At 38.4% G+C, this 17,022-nt stretch overlaps 1 protein-coding gene across 1 annotated transcript in view; it reads left to right on the top strand.

The window, feature by feature from the left end:
* The window catches only part of DCAF5 (DDB1 and CUL4 associated factor 5), a 78,849-nt gene that overhangs the window by 10,511 nt on the left and 51,316 nt on the right, over positions 1 to 17,022 (top strand). The window contains exons 2-5 of the mRNA XM_080344707.1: positions 852 to 995; positions 5,220 to 5,256; positions 7,746 to 7,885; positions 11,979 to 12,108. Coding sequence (XP_080200833.1) covers positions 852 to 995; positions 5,220 to 5,256; positions 7,746 to 7,885; positions 11,979 to 12,108 — 451 coding nt within the window. The remainder of the gene's footprint in view (positions 1 to 851; positions 996 to 5,219; positions 5,257 to 7,745; positions 7,886 to 11,978; positions 12,109 to 17,022) is intronic.

The following is a 17,022-nucleotide window of genomic DNA, read 5'->3' as shown; positions in this document are numbered from 1 at the left end:
TTTTTTTCTTCTTCCTAATAAACAATAATTTAATGCAATTGAAGCATGAACAGAGTCTAATATTTTGTATCTGTTTACCAGACAGAGAAGGAAGGCACTTCAGTATATTTGTGCATAGAGCTCTTAACTGAGAACCGCACCTAGGCAAACAATTAGAGGAAATACAGCAAGCTGTAAAGCAAGAGAGAGTTGAACTTCTTTTCCCCAGTTATTCTGTTTGTCAGGAGTTCACCTCAGGAATGTCCGTCTTAACCTTTACAAATCTAGAAGCATTCCATAACTGTACAAGCTGAAGACTTTTGAATGCTTCAGTAAAATCTTTTTATGGCCACATGTCAGTCCTATAGCAAACCTGCCCTATGAAGGCTTTGCAAAGACTGCTAGAGGAGATACAGTTGTCAGTGGAAGGGGAAAAAGAGTTCCTGTTTCATGAATAACATAAGTGATCCTGGCAACAAGGACCTGATGTAGAAGCCTTTTGCCAACATGCCTATGTTAGTTTGGCGTATAATTCATCTACAGCTTGCTACAGTATTTTACATACTGGTAAAATTTGGAGTCTCCAGGTTACTGTAGGTTGTCACTGTGTGTTAACAGAATGGCAGCTGTTTAATCCATACTTTTCCTGATGATTACTCTGTTTCCATTAATATTAATTGAATATCTGACTGCATGGCATCTTAATGTAAACGCATGTCTATATGTCTGAACCATCGTGAGGTATAATTTTTTTAATGCTAATTAGGGTTTCAGCAAAGCCTTTTATGAATTACCACAGAGTTGAATAACTTGTCTGTCATGAGTTTGTACATGGCTCAGGCAGTAATGCACGTTTCCTTTTTTTCTTCTAGGAGGGGATGACCGCCGAGTCTTACTTTGGCATATGGAAGAAGCCATCCACTCAAGAGTCAAACCAGTTCAGCTGAAAGGGGAGCATCACTCTAATATCTTCTGCCTTGCTTTCAACAGTGGCAACACAAAAGTGTTCTCTGGAGGTAAGGAATGAAAAGAGCACTCTGATTTCACAGGAGTTTGAACTGTAAATGTCCTAGAGTAGAAGCCATGAGCAAGATCCTGCCCCACATGAAAGATCTTTTCCATGGTCCCCTAAGGATCTGAAAGGTGTCATTAATTGACAGCTGAAGGTTCCTTGAGGACAGGAAATTCTTTAGGTAGAACAACATTTTCAGTTTTGTCATGCTTCTCCTTTTCCCAAGCCCTGGTGTAAGTGCATTGTGTCTTGAGCTACCATGAGAATCCTGGATCCAGTCTGAAGCTACTTCTGCTACAGACTGTGGAACATGGGTTTTGTTATTCACTCTTACCTATAGTGAGAGCAAACTCTGCATCTTCTCTGTTGTTCAAGCCCGATGATTGAAAATCTCTGCTGCTACTGGCTGATTTTAATGCACCGTTAAATGGCTAATGAAGGGCTGTGCCATCTATTGATAGATCGCTTCTTCTCAGACCTCTCTTCAGTTCTCACTAGATAAGTGTCAGACTTTTAGAACCATTGGCACATTGGGCTCTAACTGGCCTTGATATTCTTCATATTTTTCTAATATAAATCCACTTTCTAGCAAAGTTTAATTCAGCCGTAAAACTAATATAAGGCAACTGGACATATACTTGTTATGGGATAATAATCCCTAGTATTTTGGTTCATTTCACCACTTGTTTTTTGAAGTGTTGAGGCAGGGAGGAAAATTGAATTGAGAAGAAAAAGGCACAAGACTGTCAAAATGCAGTCAGTGTCATTTTCTGCTGTATTTTATTTCCTCTCTGATGTGATAATGGAATGGGCAGGAATTTGTATCTTTCATCAGTATGTCCATTAACATACAGTTAGACTTATTTTAGGATATTATGAAGCTACTTGGTCAAAGCCCTTCATTACCTTTCTGAACCAAGATTTGTGAACTGCAAATAAATGCTATAAATTGATTCTAAGTGCATGTGAATGGTGGAAGCTTCCCGTCCTTCAGCTCTTATGTCAAAAACTATAACAACCCTTAGAATAAAAGGCATGACAAAGCTTAAGATGGTGTCAAATTTTAAGGATGAAAGGATTCACAGGTACTTCTTAGGTGGAGAAAATCCTGAAAATGTGAAATAGTGATGCCTGTCTTCTGATTCTGGGGACTGCTGTTTGTTTTGTGAGAAAGACAGCAGTCCACACTGTCTCCGAATGAATGTATCTGCATGAGTGAGTCCAATGAAATTTTCGGCTGGAGTCTGTTTTACTTTAGTTTAAATTCCGACAAATGGAGCCTTACATGAATATTCAAGGAATGTACTGTGCCAAATCTTGCCGGAGCAGCTGTAATGGGATTTTCACATTTCCAGCTCAACCTTCTGCCCATTGGGTGCTGCTGTCAGAGGCGCAGATTTCACAGGAAGGGCAGCCGAGTGGTTTGACTGTACCTTGCCACCGCAGTTAACACCTGCAGTTAAAGATTTACGTCATTGGTTATGGTGGACTTTTGCAAAGATGCCAGGTTAGATGCGCTGTGACAGCTGATGCACAGACAAACTGGCCGCTCTCATCTCTTTTTCCTCCTCCAGTTTGCATAAACATGCTGTGCCTCTGCCAGAAATTATTTCCATTGGAGGAGTCAGGAACTCTTTCAGCTGCTCCACCAAGATTCACAGAGCTTGTCTGCAAGGGCTGTGAGTCTGACTCTTGGATCCCTTGTAAAGAGTCATTTTGCTGCATGGCCTAGAAGTACCATCTGTTTTTTCTCCGTTGGTAAAATGGGACTAACTGTATTTATCCACTCAACAGTGTTCTGGGAGATTCGTAAAAGGTCTGAAAGAATCGTGAGTCCTGAGATCTATTGGTCATCATCCCCCTCACTACTGAAGTTGGAGTTGTATTCAAATCACTGAAGTCAGAATGCTCAAAAAACCCCTAAAAATTAGAGTATGGAAACAAACACAAGGCACACAGAACTCAATTCATTCTGTAAATAAAGCTGCCAGTAACTGATGACTTAGGATCTGATGACCTTTCCCTATAGCAGCTCTTGATAGCAGAGGAAAAAAGGATTTTCCACGTCAGTAGAAACTGAATTGCATCCAAGGAATTTCAAAGCTCTTTGCTTTGAAGGGGCACATGTGTAGCATGCACCACACGTAGCCATTACAGACACAGAAGGAAGGAACTGAGTGGACAGTGTTTTACATGTAATCTCTGGACAAAACCTGTCTCAAGATACCAAAGCAGTTCCCATCCCTGAAGAATACTGTTGCCATTCTTTGTCCACACACTGAGAGTAGAGCAGCATTTGAAATGAAAGGTCCCCTCTTGGTATGAACTTGGTCTGGACTTTTCTTTTTTTTGCATTGTATGTTATGTAGTTGAAAAGCTGAAATAAACCTACAGGGAGCTGAATTTGTTTCTGTAGACACCTGATGTGACAGATAGGGGTTTAGGCCACCTTAACTGTGCTGCTCTGTATGTGCTCTGCAGCATTTCATCCTCACAAGTGTAATTGAAGAGAATGGCAAAGACTTATTGTCTTTCGGATTGTTGTAACTGCAGTTATCAACACAAGTGAGATTGGGAAATGGGAGAGTTGCGTATACAATTACAACCCAGTTATTCTCAATGAAAAATGAACTCTCCTGTGTTAAACACTGTTAAGTGAGAACCCTACGGGGCTGAACAGCGACGTTTTGGGCAGGGATGAATCTCTACCAGAAGCAACCAAGCAGTTTGTGGTTGGATTTTTGTCACCACCTTCTCCTCCCACACACAAATCAGAGAGAAGCCGTGTTTTTTCCACACACCTTCTTTTGTTCATTCTTTCCCATTTTGGAGCTTGCGATGGAAGAGACGGTTGATCCCATCATGATTAGAGGCCTGAAGCCAGGCATCTAGAATGATTCTTGTGTTCATACTGTATGGAGAGTGAGGAGCAGCAGTGTCTGCTGGAGGAAATTTTGTCACTGGAGAAACTAGGCTACATTTATCACTGGTGAAATACATAGGCACTAGAGCAGTTTTACTAGGTATAAACCTTACCTGTAATGTTGCCATTGCAATTAATGATCAAAGGACACTTAGACATAAGTGGCTTGTTTATTGTAGTGTGGAAACAATGAGCTACTCCAATAATCTAAGGTTGGCATGATTGAACTAGGAATCTGTGCAAAGAGTAAGTGGATGTAGAAAAATCTCACACCTTATTAGTCAAAGAGAAACTTTCTTATCTTTCTTCTTTTGGGACAGAATGTGCATGGGATAAATGAAAATGGAGAGATTTGAACACTTCAGAATCATAACATGAAACCTTGCTCCTTCTGAACCCTTGGCTTTGGTGTACATTAGGAAAGCTTCACAACTTGATAATTGCAACTACAAAGACACACTGGGCATAAAAATATGACTCTTTGGGCCTTCTCTTTGTTGTTTGTTTGTGGGTTTGGGGTTGGTTTGTTTGTTTGTTTAATATAAATGTGTCTCCTTAAATATTTCTAAAGTGGAGGTGTCCAATTAGATAAACTAATATTCAGTGCAGAGACTGAAAAATACTCTGTTGCTATAGCTTGAACAACCCTGCATGAACCAGTGGAATTACTTTGTAGCTGTGACCCTCTTTGTCTGCATGCATGTAGTTAGTTTCCATTGTATTCAATGGATGTGATCAAAGAAAAGTGACATGATTGTCTCATTACTTGGTTTGGCTTTTGTTAATACAAAAGAAATTACACTGGCTGTCACGTTCATGCCTTTTCAATGGTTGCAAAACCCTGAATGCTGACAGTGTGAACTGGTGGCATTTGAGCTGAGTGCCCAGTGTGTTTTGCTCCTGGTATCTCTTTGTCTTCCATTATCTTTTTATTGAAATCCTCTGAGCAGGAAGAAAGGTGTGTTCACGTGAGAGTTAAAAGTGTTCTGCAGCTTCATATAATGCACTTCTCTTACTGCCAATGTCCTAAAACTCGAGCTCAAACTGAATGAAGAATGATCAGTAACACAGTTAAGTAGAATTATTTGTTAAGCAGTAGCAGATGGAATGGATTGGTGCATTTGATCATGACTGGAAATGTCACGTGGAGCCTTTTGCATAACTGAGCTGACCACTTGGCAACTGAACTGCTCTCTCTGCTTCAGTTTTGTTTTCAAAATAGAAAATAAATTTTTAAAAATTATTGGGTTTTGTGCTTTTTCACCACTGGAACCTGATGTTAAGTGTTTATATTTCTCTTTATAGGCAATGATGAGCAAGTTATACTCCATGATGTTGAAAGGTAAATACACTGTTTCCTCTGCTTCAAGCGCTCCCTTACTGTCAACTAACCGGATACGCTTTTTGTTTTAAATTAATGGTCTGGGAGAAGAGCACAGTATTTTAATCATGAAACATGCTTTTTATTTATCTAAATTCATATCTGAAATGAAGTATTCCCTATCACTGCATTTTTTTAAGCATTTGGGTTCTGCATTGTTTCAACCTTGGGAAAGACTGGTTATTAGATACATATGTGTTCCTATAGGAAGCATAGTCGGTTACGAGTAGATTCATGGCCAGATTATTCTGGCACATATACAAGTATTGTGGCACATATGGGCTCTTCGGTGTGTTTTGTTTTTCTTTGTTTTGTTGTTTTGTGTGTGTGTGTGTTTTTGTTTTTGTTTTTGTTTGTTTGTTTCCCAAAATGCTCATCTGATTTGTATTTAAGATAGCTACTGCTTGGCCTACCTAACTGCCTTTTAAAACTTTGGCTGCAGCTGCCTGATTGTTCACGCTAATGTGAAGAATATTTATTTTGATAGTTTATACCGAAACTGCAAAGAAGTTGGGAATTAGGCTTTGTTGTGCTGCATCAGCATTAGATTGTTAGTAAAAATATAATTAATACAGTAGTGGTTATATATTAAATTTGGCTTCTCCAGATAACATATAATGTCTTTTGAGCTTACTGCTCTTAAAGTAGAAGAACTATAAAGTTAAAATTTTGAACTGTACTAATAACTTCTACAGATTTAAACAATGACCATTTAAATAACATGAATTCAAAAAATCAAGTATAAAGAAAAAGTGGAAACAGATCTATGTTAGGACAGAGAAATATAAAACTTTAAATCTTTTTGAGTTGCCTGAATCCTGTTTAAAGTAGTATGGACATATTTCTTGCTGAGTTTGTCCAAAACCGTTTACATCAAACTGATCAGTGTACGTCTGCCTGTCATCATACCGTATATCTGTCTCTTGTGTAAATCTTGCATGAGAGCTGGGCAGAAGTAACTTTCTCTTGCTTTTCAAATGCTTTCTCAGGAATATTATGTTGTTTGAGTGTTTTGTTGTGTGTGTTTGTTTGTTTGTTTTACCCTTTTTTTTTACTGTGTGTTTTTTGTGCATTTTTGTTTGGTTTGGAAGGGTGTTTGTTTTTGGGAGGGTTGTTTTTTGTTTGGCATTTTGATTTTTTGTTGGATTTTTGTTTTAGTTAAGTGTGGAAATGTCAAAATTTTAGATACTGGTGTTGTGTTTTGACTTTTCATGCAAGGCAAGATCTTTGTTCTGGACAATTTTCTATATAAAACATTTTTTTCCTGCTATGTCTTGCTTAGATGTTGTAAAAGGTCTTTTTGGTATGTATGTATTTTTAATGTGCTTTTGTTATCGGGTTTTTTATTTTAGGTATGCCAAGTCCAGTTGTAATGTGTATAGAATTCATTCCTCTAAGGCTATTTGTGTGATCTTCTGAAAGAAACCTTACTAGTCTGACATACTGTGTTCTAACTGACTTCTGTAGAAAGTTACTCTGTCTTTTTGAATGATAATGCTTGATCTATCAACTGCTTTTTCATATTTCTAAATGGCTTTTTCGTTTACTGTTTTTTGGCCTTTCTGTTAATGGTCCGTGAGACAGAATTAGCAGATCAATTACTAAGAACATCAATTGCCATGTGAGCAAAACACCTCTTTTACATGGGAATGCTTTGGTGGAGTTTCCATGAGGTATAGGGATTATATACAAAGTGTGTACAGCAATAAAGGGGTTTTGCCAAAGAAATAAAACAGCCCCAGGACCTTCTGTTTTAGTATTTTAGCTTTTGGCCTCTCCATGCCACTGTTTCCTCCTTTTTAAATGATTTTAAAAGTTGGGAAAAGAACGGAGAATGGGTTGTTTGTTTGTTTGTTTGTTTTTTAATAGCTGTAGAATGGCTGAAATCTAGGTACTTTCAGGATGCTTACTTTAATTTTGTTACTTTCACTGCTTTTTCTAGATGGAAAAAAATATAGGTCTGGTTCTACCCTGGAGATCTAAGAAAGCTCATTTTAAAAGCCAGCTGGAAAGTTACTCTTCTGTGAGCTTCAACTGAACTTGTAGATGATACAGCAGCCTGTATTAAAGAATGAGCTTACATCTTGTTTTCTTTTTACATTAAGTAAGAAAAAATTTGTCCACAGGTCCCAAGACCTCTTTTCCTTTCACATTACCTCCTGCCAAGCGTAATCTAATACAATACGATTTCCATAGCATCTTGCAGTTTCTGAAGTTTTTAATATGTGGGTTTTGGTCTGCAGGTTTTTTCCCTCACAGCAAGACATCTTGGTCACTCTATGTGGGCTTTTTTTTTTTTTCTTTACTCTAATTAAACACAGGTATCTTCTTATGAAGTTATATAAACCTTGTTGCTAAGTATTATTAGGTAGATAAAGCTGTAAATACTTTGCTTTTTAAAACAACGGCAAAAGAAGGAAGAGTGATAATATGGTGTGTCTTTTCCCCAGCACTGAGACCTTGGATGTGTTCGCCCATGAGGATGCAGTGTATGGCCTTTCAGTGAGCCCAGTAAATGACAACATCTTTGCCAGTTCGTCAGATGATGGCCAGGTTCTTATCTGGGACATCCGAGAATCTTCCCATGGAGGTGAGATCCCTAGATGGAAAAGATTGTTGATTTAGGAAGAATTTGGGCAAGGCAGGGAAGGGGAAAGTTATGCTTTTCTGTGACAGTCGGGACAGGGAGTGTTGGAGAAGGGTGAAAGTGAGGCATAATTCTTGCAGCTGGTGATAAGGCAAGCCCTGATCTCTATAGTTCAGTGTTATTGTCCTAAATGACTTCATAAAGTACCAGTGAATAGTGCAGGCTGGCATGGAACTTGGTATGAATAGGTTTTAATTTGAATAAAGCAGCAGTGAAGGACATGTTTCTTCGTTAAAAATGTCTCGCTAAACTTGAAATCAATTGGGAATATGGATTTTTTTTCTGTTTCTGTCTATAGCCTGGGATAAAAAATTTTTGGATACTTAGAAAGCTGTTATTTTGATTTGAATAGTTTTCCAAAGCTATTTATATACTTCCCTGTGACACTGAGAATTGTTCTTACGCATGTTTTCTGTTTGTAGGGAAACTTAGCGCCCTTATGTGATAAGAGGAAAGCGGAATTATTACTTCAATCTTTGTTTTCTAAAACAGAATTGAATACCGTTGATTAATGTAACAAACCTGCAGCTTCTCAAAACACTGCAATCTGTATTTTTACAGATGCAATTTTAAGGCTGAAGAATCTCAGTTTAGAATGGTAGTTATATAAATTTGAAGAGAGATACTTCAATATACAAATACTTAAGTAGTACTTCAGTAAATGAAGTTGTGAGTTTTCCTCATCTTAAAGAACACAAAGCTAAGAATTTAAAACTTGGCAATCTGCAGGAATACAGAATTTGGTTCCCTTCATAGTTAAATAAACTTTCATCTTTTTTTGTAAGCTTATTAAGAGCGATTGCCTCAACACATAATTTCTACTGGTCTCCCAGTAAAGTTGTTTATGCCACTGAAATCCAGCTTATGTATTTTGTGGCAATTTGTACACGTTGTTGGGTCAAAGTTGCTGTTTAACTGAATTAGCTTTTTCCATACCTAGTGAATTTGATATTTTTTCTAGACTTTTGACTAGGAAATGACTTTCCCCCTTTGACTAGGAAATGAAAGCTGAAACAAGACATACTTTATAATCTCATGTGGGAATCTTCTAGAGTCCTTAGTATCATGAGGACTTTATTGAACATAAGTAACCACAATTAGGTCTTTCTTGATAAGCCTGACCAGAATACTCAGAGTAGATTGCTTATTGATGCCCTCACTGCCCCAGGCATATTGCCTTTGTATAAATAAAAATTAAATATACTAGCGCTGCATTTAGTTTTCAGTAGTCTGATTCTTACTGTGAATTCTGATTCTCTTATGCAATCCTGATACCCCTTATCTCTTTCCCATCTGGTAATTTTATTAAAACATTCTGAAAAACAATGCACACAGCATATGTACGTCACAGACTTTAATAAAAATAATGTCTCTTCTCTGAATCAGACTTTGAGAAACTCATTAACAACCTTCCTTTTGCTCAGAAGTCCCTTACTATTCCTGTTTTTCTGTTTTCATAATATCTAAGCGAGAGGGCCAGACACTGAATATGGCTTCCAAATTAGAAATGCTGAAATGCTCCTTATTCCCTTCTCCTGAACTCTACACCATAAGGATCTGTCTCTGTTAGGAGAACTACCTGTTGCTGACAGTGGATGTCAGCAGTGGGTGGGACTGGGTGCCTAAACGCATCCATATGAAGCTGCTTAGTATCATAAAATAAAGTCCAATCTGATTGGAGTTTCTGAAATGGTATGAAATGAAGTTTGTCCTTCTTTGGTGTAGCTGAACCTTGCTACTGCTTTTACTGTTGCTGCAAGTCTGAATGAGAAGGCTATACCAGGGAAAATGGAGTGAAGGAGTGTTGTCTGTGATACATTTATGGCTTTTTTGAGTAGTGTCTTAGGTTCTCTGAATTTTTAATGAAGGGCTTTTGCATGCTTGTATAGGCGTCCTGAGTCAGCATTTCTATGTGAACCCTGCCAATGGTTACTACAATATAATACTTGTCACTGGGGTAATCCCTTTGTCTGCAATTGTATTGTCATGGGGATAGGTGCTATGCCTGCCAGCGCCAAGTATAGTTAGTTAGTTACCCTGAGTGGCCACCTCATTAAAATCTTGCAAATAACCTCCTAGTTTAAAAGAGTGCATTAGAAGAAGCTGGAAAAGGAGTTTCATTCCCCTTCTATTTCTCCCTGTCTTTTACTGCTGAGTGATTTACACAGTAATTTTTATAAACCCACTTTTAGTTTTTGTTAGAGATGGTGTTGAGCTACTCTCTTGAGAAACATGTTCATGTTCCAGTGTATAAGAACTCAATTGTGAATGAGCATAAAGAACAATAAAAAAATAATCCTCATACTTTTCATTAAAATGACTTAGTGCCTCATTAGTTTAGCTCCTGCAATCTTTCTTTAATTTGACAGACTGAAGGGGAATTTTTGATATTTTACAAGAAAACTGTGGTACCAGGCCAGGCTATTTATAATAGAGGAGTGAAGTAAAAGCCAGTATTTAGAGACAATGACTTGACTAAATAAATCTACAGAAATTACATTTTTTTTAAACAAACAACTCCTTTATTTGGCAATCTAATGTTGTCTTTCTACTCAGCTAATGCGGGCCATTGCTTCTCAGTGGGGGCTTGCATTTTAGAAACACAGGCTTTTCTGTCCCAGCAGGGATCTGATGTGATGATGCAAATGTAGAAGGTCAGTTTTGGTGTTAAACCTTATTTGAAGCTGCTGGCAGCCCAATAATCTCTAAAGCCTTGGGGGCTGCTGACAGAACAAAACTTGCTCCTGTTCTTCCCTTTACCTCTGCCTCCTGTGACAATTAATAGCACCAGGAAGCTTCAGCCATGGTCAGAGACCTTTGTTTTTATCACTGCTAAATGAATGCTAACAAAGGAAAGTCCCTGGGTCACAAAGCTTGTAATAAGAGGAGGATACAGATGGGGCAAGGCAAGTAAACATTAATTCTGTCTCAATTGCTTCATGGGCAATAGTTTCAGAAGATATTGGGAATTTGAGAGGGTTATCTGTTTGACTATGTTTTATATATCTTTAATGAGGGATACGAGGAAAGAAAGTGAAATACTTTTGGAGGTGCTCATGGGGCTGAAGATGCCTGCACACAGTGGCTCTTAATAAGGGCAGCAAGAGAGTCTCCCAAGCACATGAGCAACACAGTGGTTGCATCGAATCAAACAGCTAATCGAAAAGTCTACCATAATCCCTGGCTCAAAATAGGCATTGATTCTGGTTTCATAGTTGAGTGAAAGAGTGGCAGCATGCCACAAAAGGTGTACACGACAAAGAGAAGTAGACTGTGCTTAAAGCCATAAAGCTAGCAAAAGAATACAGGCAAGGATGACAGTCAACACTTTTTCCCATTCTTCATGGAGGCAGCATTTTGATGGCATGAATAGGGCAGAGTAGCAGGCCAAACACAGTCTTGTTGCACCGATCAAGATGAGAGGGAAATGGTCTGGATGAGCCTGTTTTTAACTCTGTGTGTGAAAGAGGAATACCCTTCTTGTCTACTTGTGCAGCACTCTAAGAGGTGACAGGCCTCTTTTCCCCAGGGTTGGCAGCTTTCTTTGAGCTGAGTTCCATGCAGACTTATTTTGCTCTTTCTAGTACCGTTCTCCCATATAAGCAATTGCTGCTACGTTTACAGTTTGGATGATCATTAACGGCTGCGGAAGCTTCCAGGTACGTATTGCTAGGAAACTTTCTGAAGCCTCGAATGTGTAGTGCTTATTAGGTGACTGTTTGGTCATGAACCTTAAGAAGATTCACATACTTGATCTTTAAGTGGCTGGTTATAAACTCTGATAAGCAAAATGGTGTCTTGAAATCCAGTATCTGTCCTTTTCCATCTTTAGACAAAGCTAATGTATACGTGCGTGGATTTTAAAACCTCAGTTTTTATATTGCTTTGGATGTGTCAGCTTGAGAAATGGTTTGAATATGTCTCCATATCTTTAGATCTTGTCATCCTATTTCCGTATTAAGCTGCCAAACTCATTGCATCAAACAGTTGTATGCACTGTTTGTTCTTATGTCTGAAATCTCAACTTCTTCAACAGAGCCCTTCTGCTTGGCACACTACCCATCAGCCTTTCACAGTGTGATGTTTAATCCAGTAGAACCCAGATTACTGGCCACTGCCAACTCTAAGGAAGGCGTAGGACTCTGGGATATTCGTAAACCTCAGAGGTAAGATCTGGCTGTCCTTGTTTTACGCCGTACTATTTCTTTCCCTTGAGAGGTGATGGCATACTATTCTTTTTTTTTTTTTTTTTCCTTTTAAGTCAGAATATACCATGGTAAGAAATGATGCAGAACAAAGTTAAGAGCAATGTTAGTAATGCTGAATTAAATTATTTTGCATAATTTTCATTGTTCTTTATACGTATGATCTGATTTGATTTAAAATGGGGCTATATCTTCAGCGTTAAGGTAAGTGATTTTTTGGAAGCCTGCCTGGCCTCCTGCATATTAACTCAGATTGTTGTGTAAAGTTCACATCATGATATTTATCGCTGGCTTGCTAATACTGGAAGAAGCCATGGTAGAAACTATCTGGCTTACAGGTGTTTTTTTCCTGCCCAACTCAGTTTCCAGTTGTTGACTAGAAATTGTGGTCAAGGCAGCTTCTTACTCAATGCTAAAGAGGTTTTTTTATGACTTCCTGGACACCTGGATAATCAATTTGGTTGCATAATGTGTTTCCAGATTTGCAGAGGATTTAAAACAAATGAAGGGAATAAGTTTGCAATATGAAGTGTGGTTAGACTGGATTCTAAAGTGAACGTATGCAATGTCTGATACTGGAGTTTAACATGCCTGAGAGATTAAGCTCCTGTTGAAGTCTTTTAAAATCTTTCAGACTTTGAAAGTAATTCCTTTTTTATCATAATAATCAGAAAAACAATTTGAGCAACTCAAGTAAACACTTCTCCCATACCCCCCCTACTTTTATGTTTACATGTTTCCAGTTACAAGTGTAAATGTAGAAAGGATAATGTCAAAAAAATTGAAAAGAGGGAGAAATAAGTGGTACGTGTTTTACCGTGCAGTAGCCTCAGTTATTTAAAATCTTCCATAGCATACGCTTGACTCTCTCCTTATTGGTGAAATTTTTGGAATATCTAGAAGTGCACATCACTAAAAATTATTTTTGGGTTTGTACTGTACAGAGAGAAAAAGCAACTTCATATGAAGTTAGTCATAACTGGCTTAAAAAAATCTAAAATGTTTAGAGATCTGTTACAATAGCAGCAAAGTCATGGTTTCAGGAGGGTTTATTATTCTTAAATTATAAACATTAGTGACTTGAATATATATATATATATATATTTTTTTTTTTTTTAAGCTCGAAGCCGTATTTGCATGCTGATGCTGGTGGCTCTAGAGCTTGCTCACACTTGTATAGTTTGCCAGAGCCCTTACTGACAGCTGTTGTACAATTTGCTATTAAGTTTAGGTTTGATAAAATTTAATTGGAAAGGGGGTTGGGAAGTTGCCTAAGCTATCTTCTCTTATCCTTGTCAAGCTCTTCATGTCTAAGTGTTAGTAAGTAATTTTCTAACATCAAACTAACTTAAGCATTTGCTGGGTAGAGAGAAGTACAAGACATCAGAGTTATTTTGCTCTTACAAATCATGTTTCTTGTTTTTTGTTTTTTTTCCTTTTTGTTTTGTTTTGTTTCCCTCACCCCCCCAAATATTTCTGTCTTTTTAACTTCAGTTCGTGCCTAGTTTTTCCTTGTGAACTAATATGGACAAAGTTGGCTTCCTCTAAGCCAAGCCAGCTGACCTGACTTTGGTTTTGCAGGATTCTTTGTTTTTTTCAGCTTCTACCTCAATTTTGTGATTTAAGAACTTGCACAGGCTGAGTTGGTGTTGTTTTCAAAAGGAAGTTACACAAAAACATTTATCTCTTTAGGCATTTTTTTCTCAGAGTGTGAATATAAAAGGAATTATGTTGGTATAGCTTATGTCAACAGAAATTCTATATGGATGCAAAATTTGCATGAAGTCTTTCACTTGGGTAGCAAAGTGAAATGGGATCAGCCCTTGAAAGGTTGTACAAGGCTAACAGGAACAGAGAGAGGAAATATCACTAAGGATTTGAGCATTGACCATGATAAATGCAGGAGCAGTTTACTTGAGTTAGGAATTCTCTTCTCACAAATTTTAACAGCTGCCTTTTAATAGCAGAAATAGTACCTTTCTATTTTTGTTAGCTATTCTTATTAAGACTTTGATCTCCGATAGTTTCTCAGTCTACATATAGAAGTGTTGATGAGCTATTGCTCAGGGTGGTAGCAGCTATTAAGTCACAGCAGCTCAGAAGATCTACCATGTAGATGCTCTCCTGCCTTCTTCCTCAGTCTTAACCACAAGGCAAAGTGCTTATTGGGGGCTGCTCTGTGTTTATGGGATAACAGTCTGTGCTCACACATTTAAGGACATGCAGTTTTGGCTGTATTGTGGCATTGTACTTTATAATGCCAAATATAAAATAGCTATAATGGAATTTAATTGTTAATGCTTCTTGGCAAGTAATTGTATTTCTCCAGGTATAGCGCCAGTGTGACAAAGCTGAATTCTATGGTCTTTTTTTGAATTATGTGTGGGGAAAGGGTGCCTTATGTTATAACCTGTGGGTTGCCCTGAAGGGCTTGAATAAATTAATAAATTAAATTGATAGAAGCTTGTATGCTTATGTCTGGTGGACAAGAGCTACCCTTTTCTAGTGGTAATCGGAACAAAGTAAATCTTTCAAATTAAAAAGCTAAATGGTGATGGTTAAACATACCTTGCAACTACAGTGCTGAAATGAGGAGGTGGGTAAGTCATACCACTTTTTCCTGCATAGGGGAACGTGTGCAACATCCTTTTTGTACAACTGGACATACACTGTATATACTGTGCAGCTGTTCCCTTAAGCACTGAATTTAAACTATTTGCAACTGCTCGGTGGGGTGCATTGTGTAAAATATGCATGTTTCCTACATGCAGCCTATTCCTCCCAGAGGACTTGGAACCAGGAAAGTGAATAGTAAGAGACAGGCTGCTCCTCACAGAGTAAATGCTGCTGGCTGATATTAGAGCCTCAGACTTGGACTTGGACAGCAAACTATAGCTTACATGAATGCAGGTGATAAGTCTACTTTCAGCTGCCATTTTTCTGGGACAGCCATCAGCTTCTTCTTTTGCTTGATCAGCGATGTGCCCAAAACATGGTGAGAAGGGTGTGTTTGGCTGAAAATGGCCTAAAGCATTTGACTGCCATTGCAGTTTGTTCCTAGGAAACTCTCAGGGGAGGAGACTCTTCAGAGTGAGCTGTGTCCTGCTAGTGGGTTGCCAAAGCCAGAGTCCCTCATATTTAAATAAATTATAGTGGATTTTTAGTTTTTATTAAATTAACAGAGCATTTGCCAAAACTCCCACTGGTCTCTGCAGATCTGTCTTGCTAATCTAGAAATATGGAACTTGATTTACAACGTGTTGTCTAACACTAGCCAGCAGCTAAGCATGACCCGGCTGCTCACTCACTCCTTCCTGCTGGAATGGGAGAATCAGAAAAGTAAAAGTGAAACAACTTGTGGGCTGAGATAAAGACAGTTTAATAAGTAAAACAAAAGCCACGCACACAAACAAAGCAAAACGAGGAATTCATTCCCTGCTTCCCATCAGCAGGCAGATGTTCAGCCATCTCCAGGAAAATCAGGCTCCATAACACCTAATGGTTACTTGGGAAGATAAACACCATCACTGCAAACATCCCCCCCTTCCTTCTTCTCCCCTCAGCTTTATATACTGAGCATGATGTCATATGGTGTGAGGTATCGCTTTGGTCACTTCAAGTCAGCTCTCCTGGCTGTGTCTCCTTCCAACCTGTTGTACATCCCCAGCCTTCTTGTTGGCAGGCCAGGATGAGAAGCTGGAAGGGCCTTGACTACATAACAACAACCAGAACATTAGTGTTCTATCAACAGTATTCTCATAATAAATCCAAAACACAGCACTATATCAGCTGCTAGGCAGAAAATTAACTCTGTCCGAGCTGAAACTAGGACACATATGTGGAGCCGAATCACTTTGCCTTATGAGGAAACAATTTTATTGATTTGTAGGTCAGTTAAAATGTAATCCTCGCTTCCATGTGGAAATGGAAGCCAGAATTTAGGCTCTAATCTGGGGAATGTTTGTTAGTCTCTTAAAGGGAAAATACACTGAGAACTTAATTATCGGGAAAAAACCCCTTTTTTGTTAAGGATAAAGTAATCCACATAATGCTGTAAGTATTTGCGGTACACTTCGTATAGAATGAAGTTGGTATGTAAGGCAGTTTGTGTATATTTTCCATATTCTTATTAATAATAAAGGACACAAAGCGTAGTTTCAGGTAAGATGTGTACCAGAAGTGTTTTGGATGATGAATTTTATAGGCAGGGTGGGTTAAATAGCCAGGAAGCTCGCTGTAATCTAGGGATAAACAGGAAGCTGCCCGTGTAACTTGTGTGCCAGAACACTAGCACTGCAAAGAAGGGCTACTCCATCAGCTGCTTTTCTCATTGTCAAAAAGTCTGCTAATGGTGGAAAACCTTGCTTCCCTACAGGTTATAGCTGTCTTATATATTGTCATCAGTATCCAAGAAAATATAACACTGCCTGAGGTGTGGGAAGGATGAGGGAGTAGAGGCTGTTGGGGAACATGATGTAAAAGTATTAACTTGGTGGGATTGTTGAATAGCAGAATATATAATTGTGGCAGAAATTGCTAGATCTGTCTACTCCTTCCCTAGCCTACCTTTTTATTTCCATTGTTTCACATGAGATTCACTTGAGAGGGACTTCTTATGGCCTAAGCTGTCAAGGGAAATTCCTCCTTTCCTTCAGTATTGATGTTATCCTTCACAATGCTGTGGCCATCATGGGAGTTATTCAGCCCTATAATTCCACCTGTGGTGCTAGCAGAAATTACTAGATCAGGTAAGCTTTAGCTGTTATGTCACAATCTGTGGTAGTTGGGTTTTGATTAGGCATTGGATGAGTAGAAAGAAGGGGAAGAAGTGTAGATACTTTCAAATGTTTGCTGTGGATTGCCAAAATAATAACC

This window comes from Nesoenas mayeri, assembly GCF_963082525.1.
Source record: "Nesoenas mayeri genome assembly, chromosome: 5".
Taxonomy (NCBI): domain Eukaryota; kingdom Metazoa; phylum Chordata; class Aves; order Columbiformes; family Columbidae; genus Nesoenas; species Nesoenas mayeri.
This window is presented reverse-complemented; position numbering and strand designations above follow the sequence as displayed.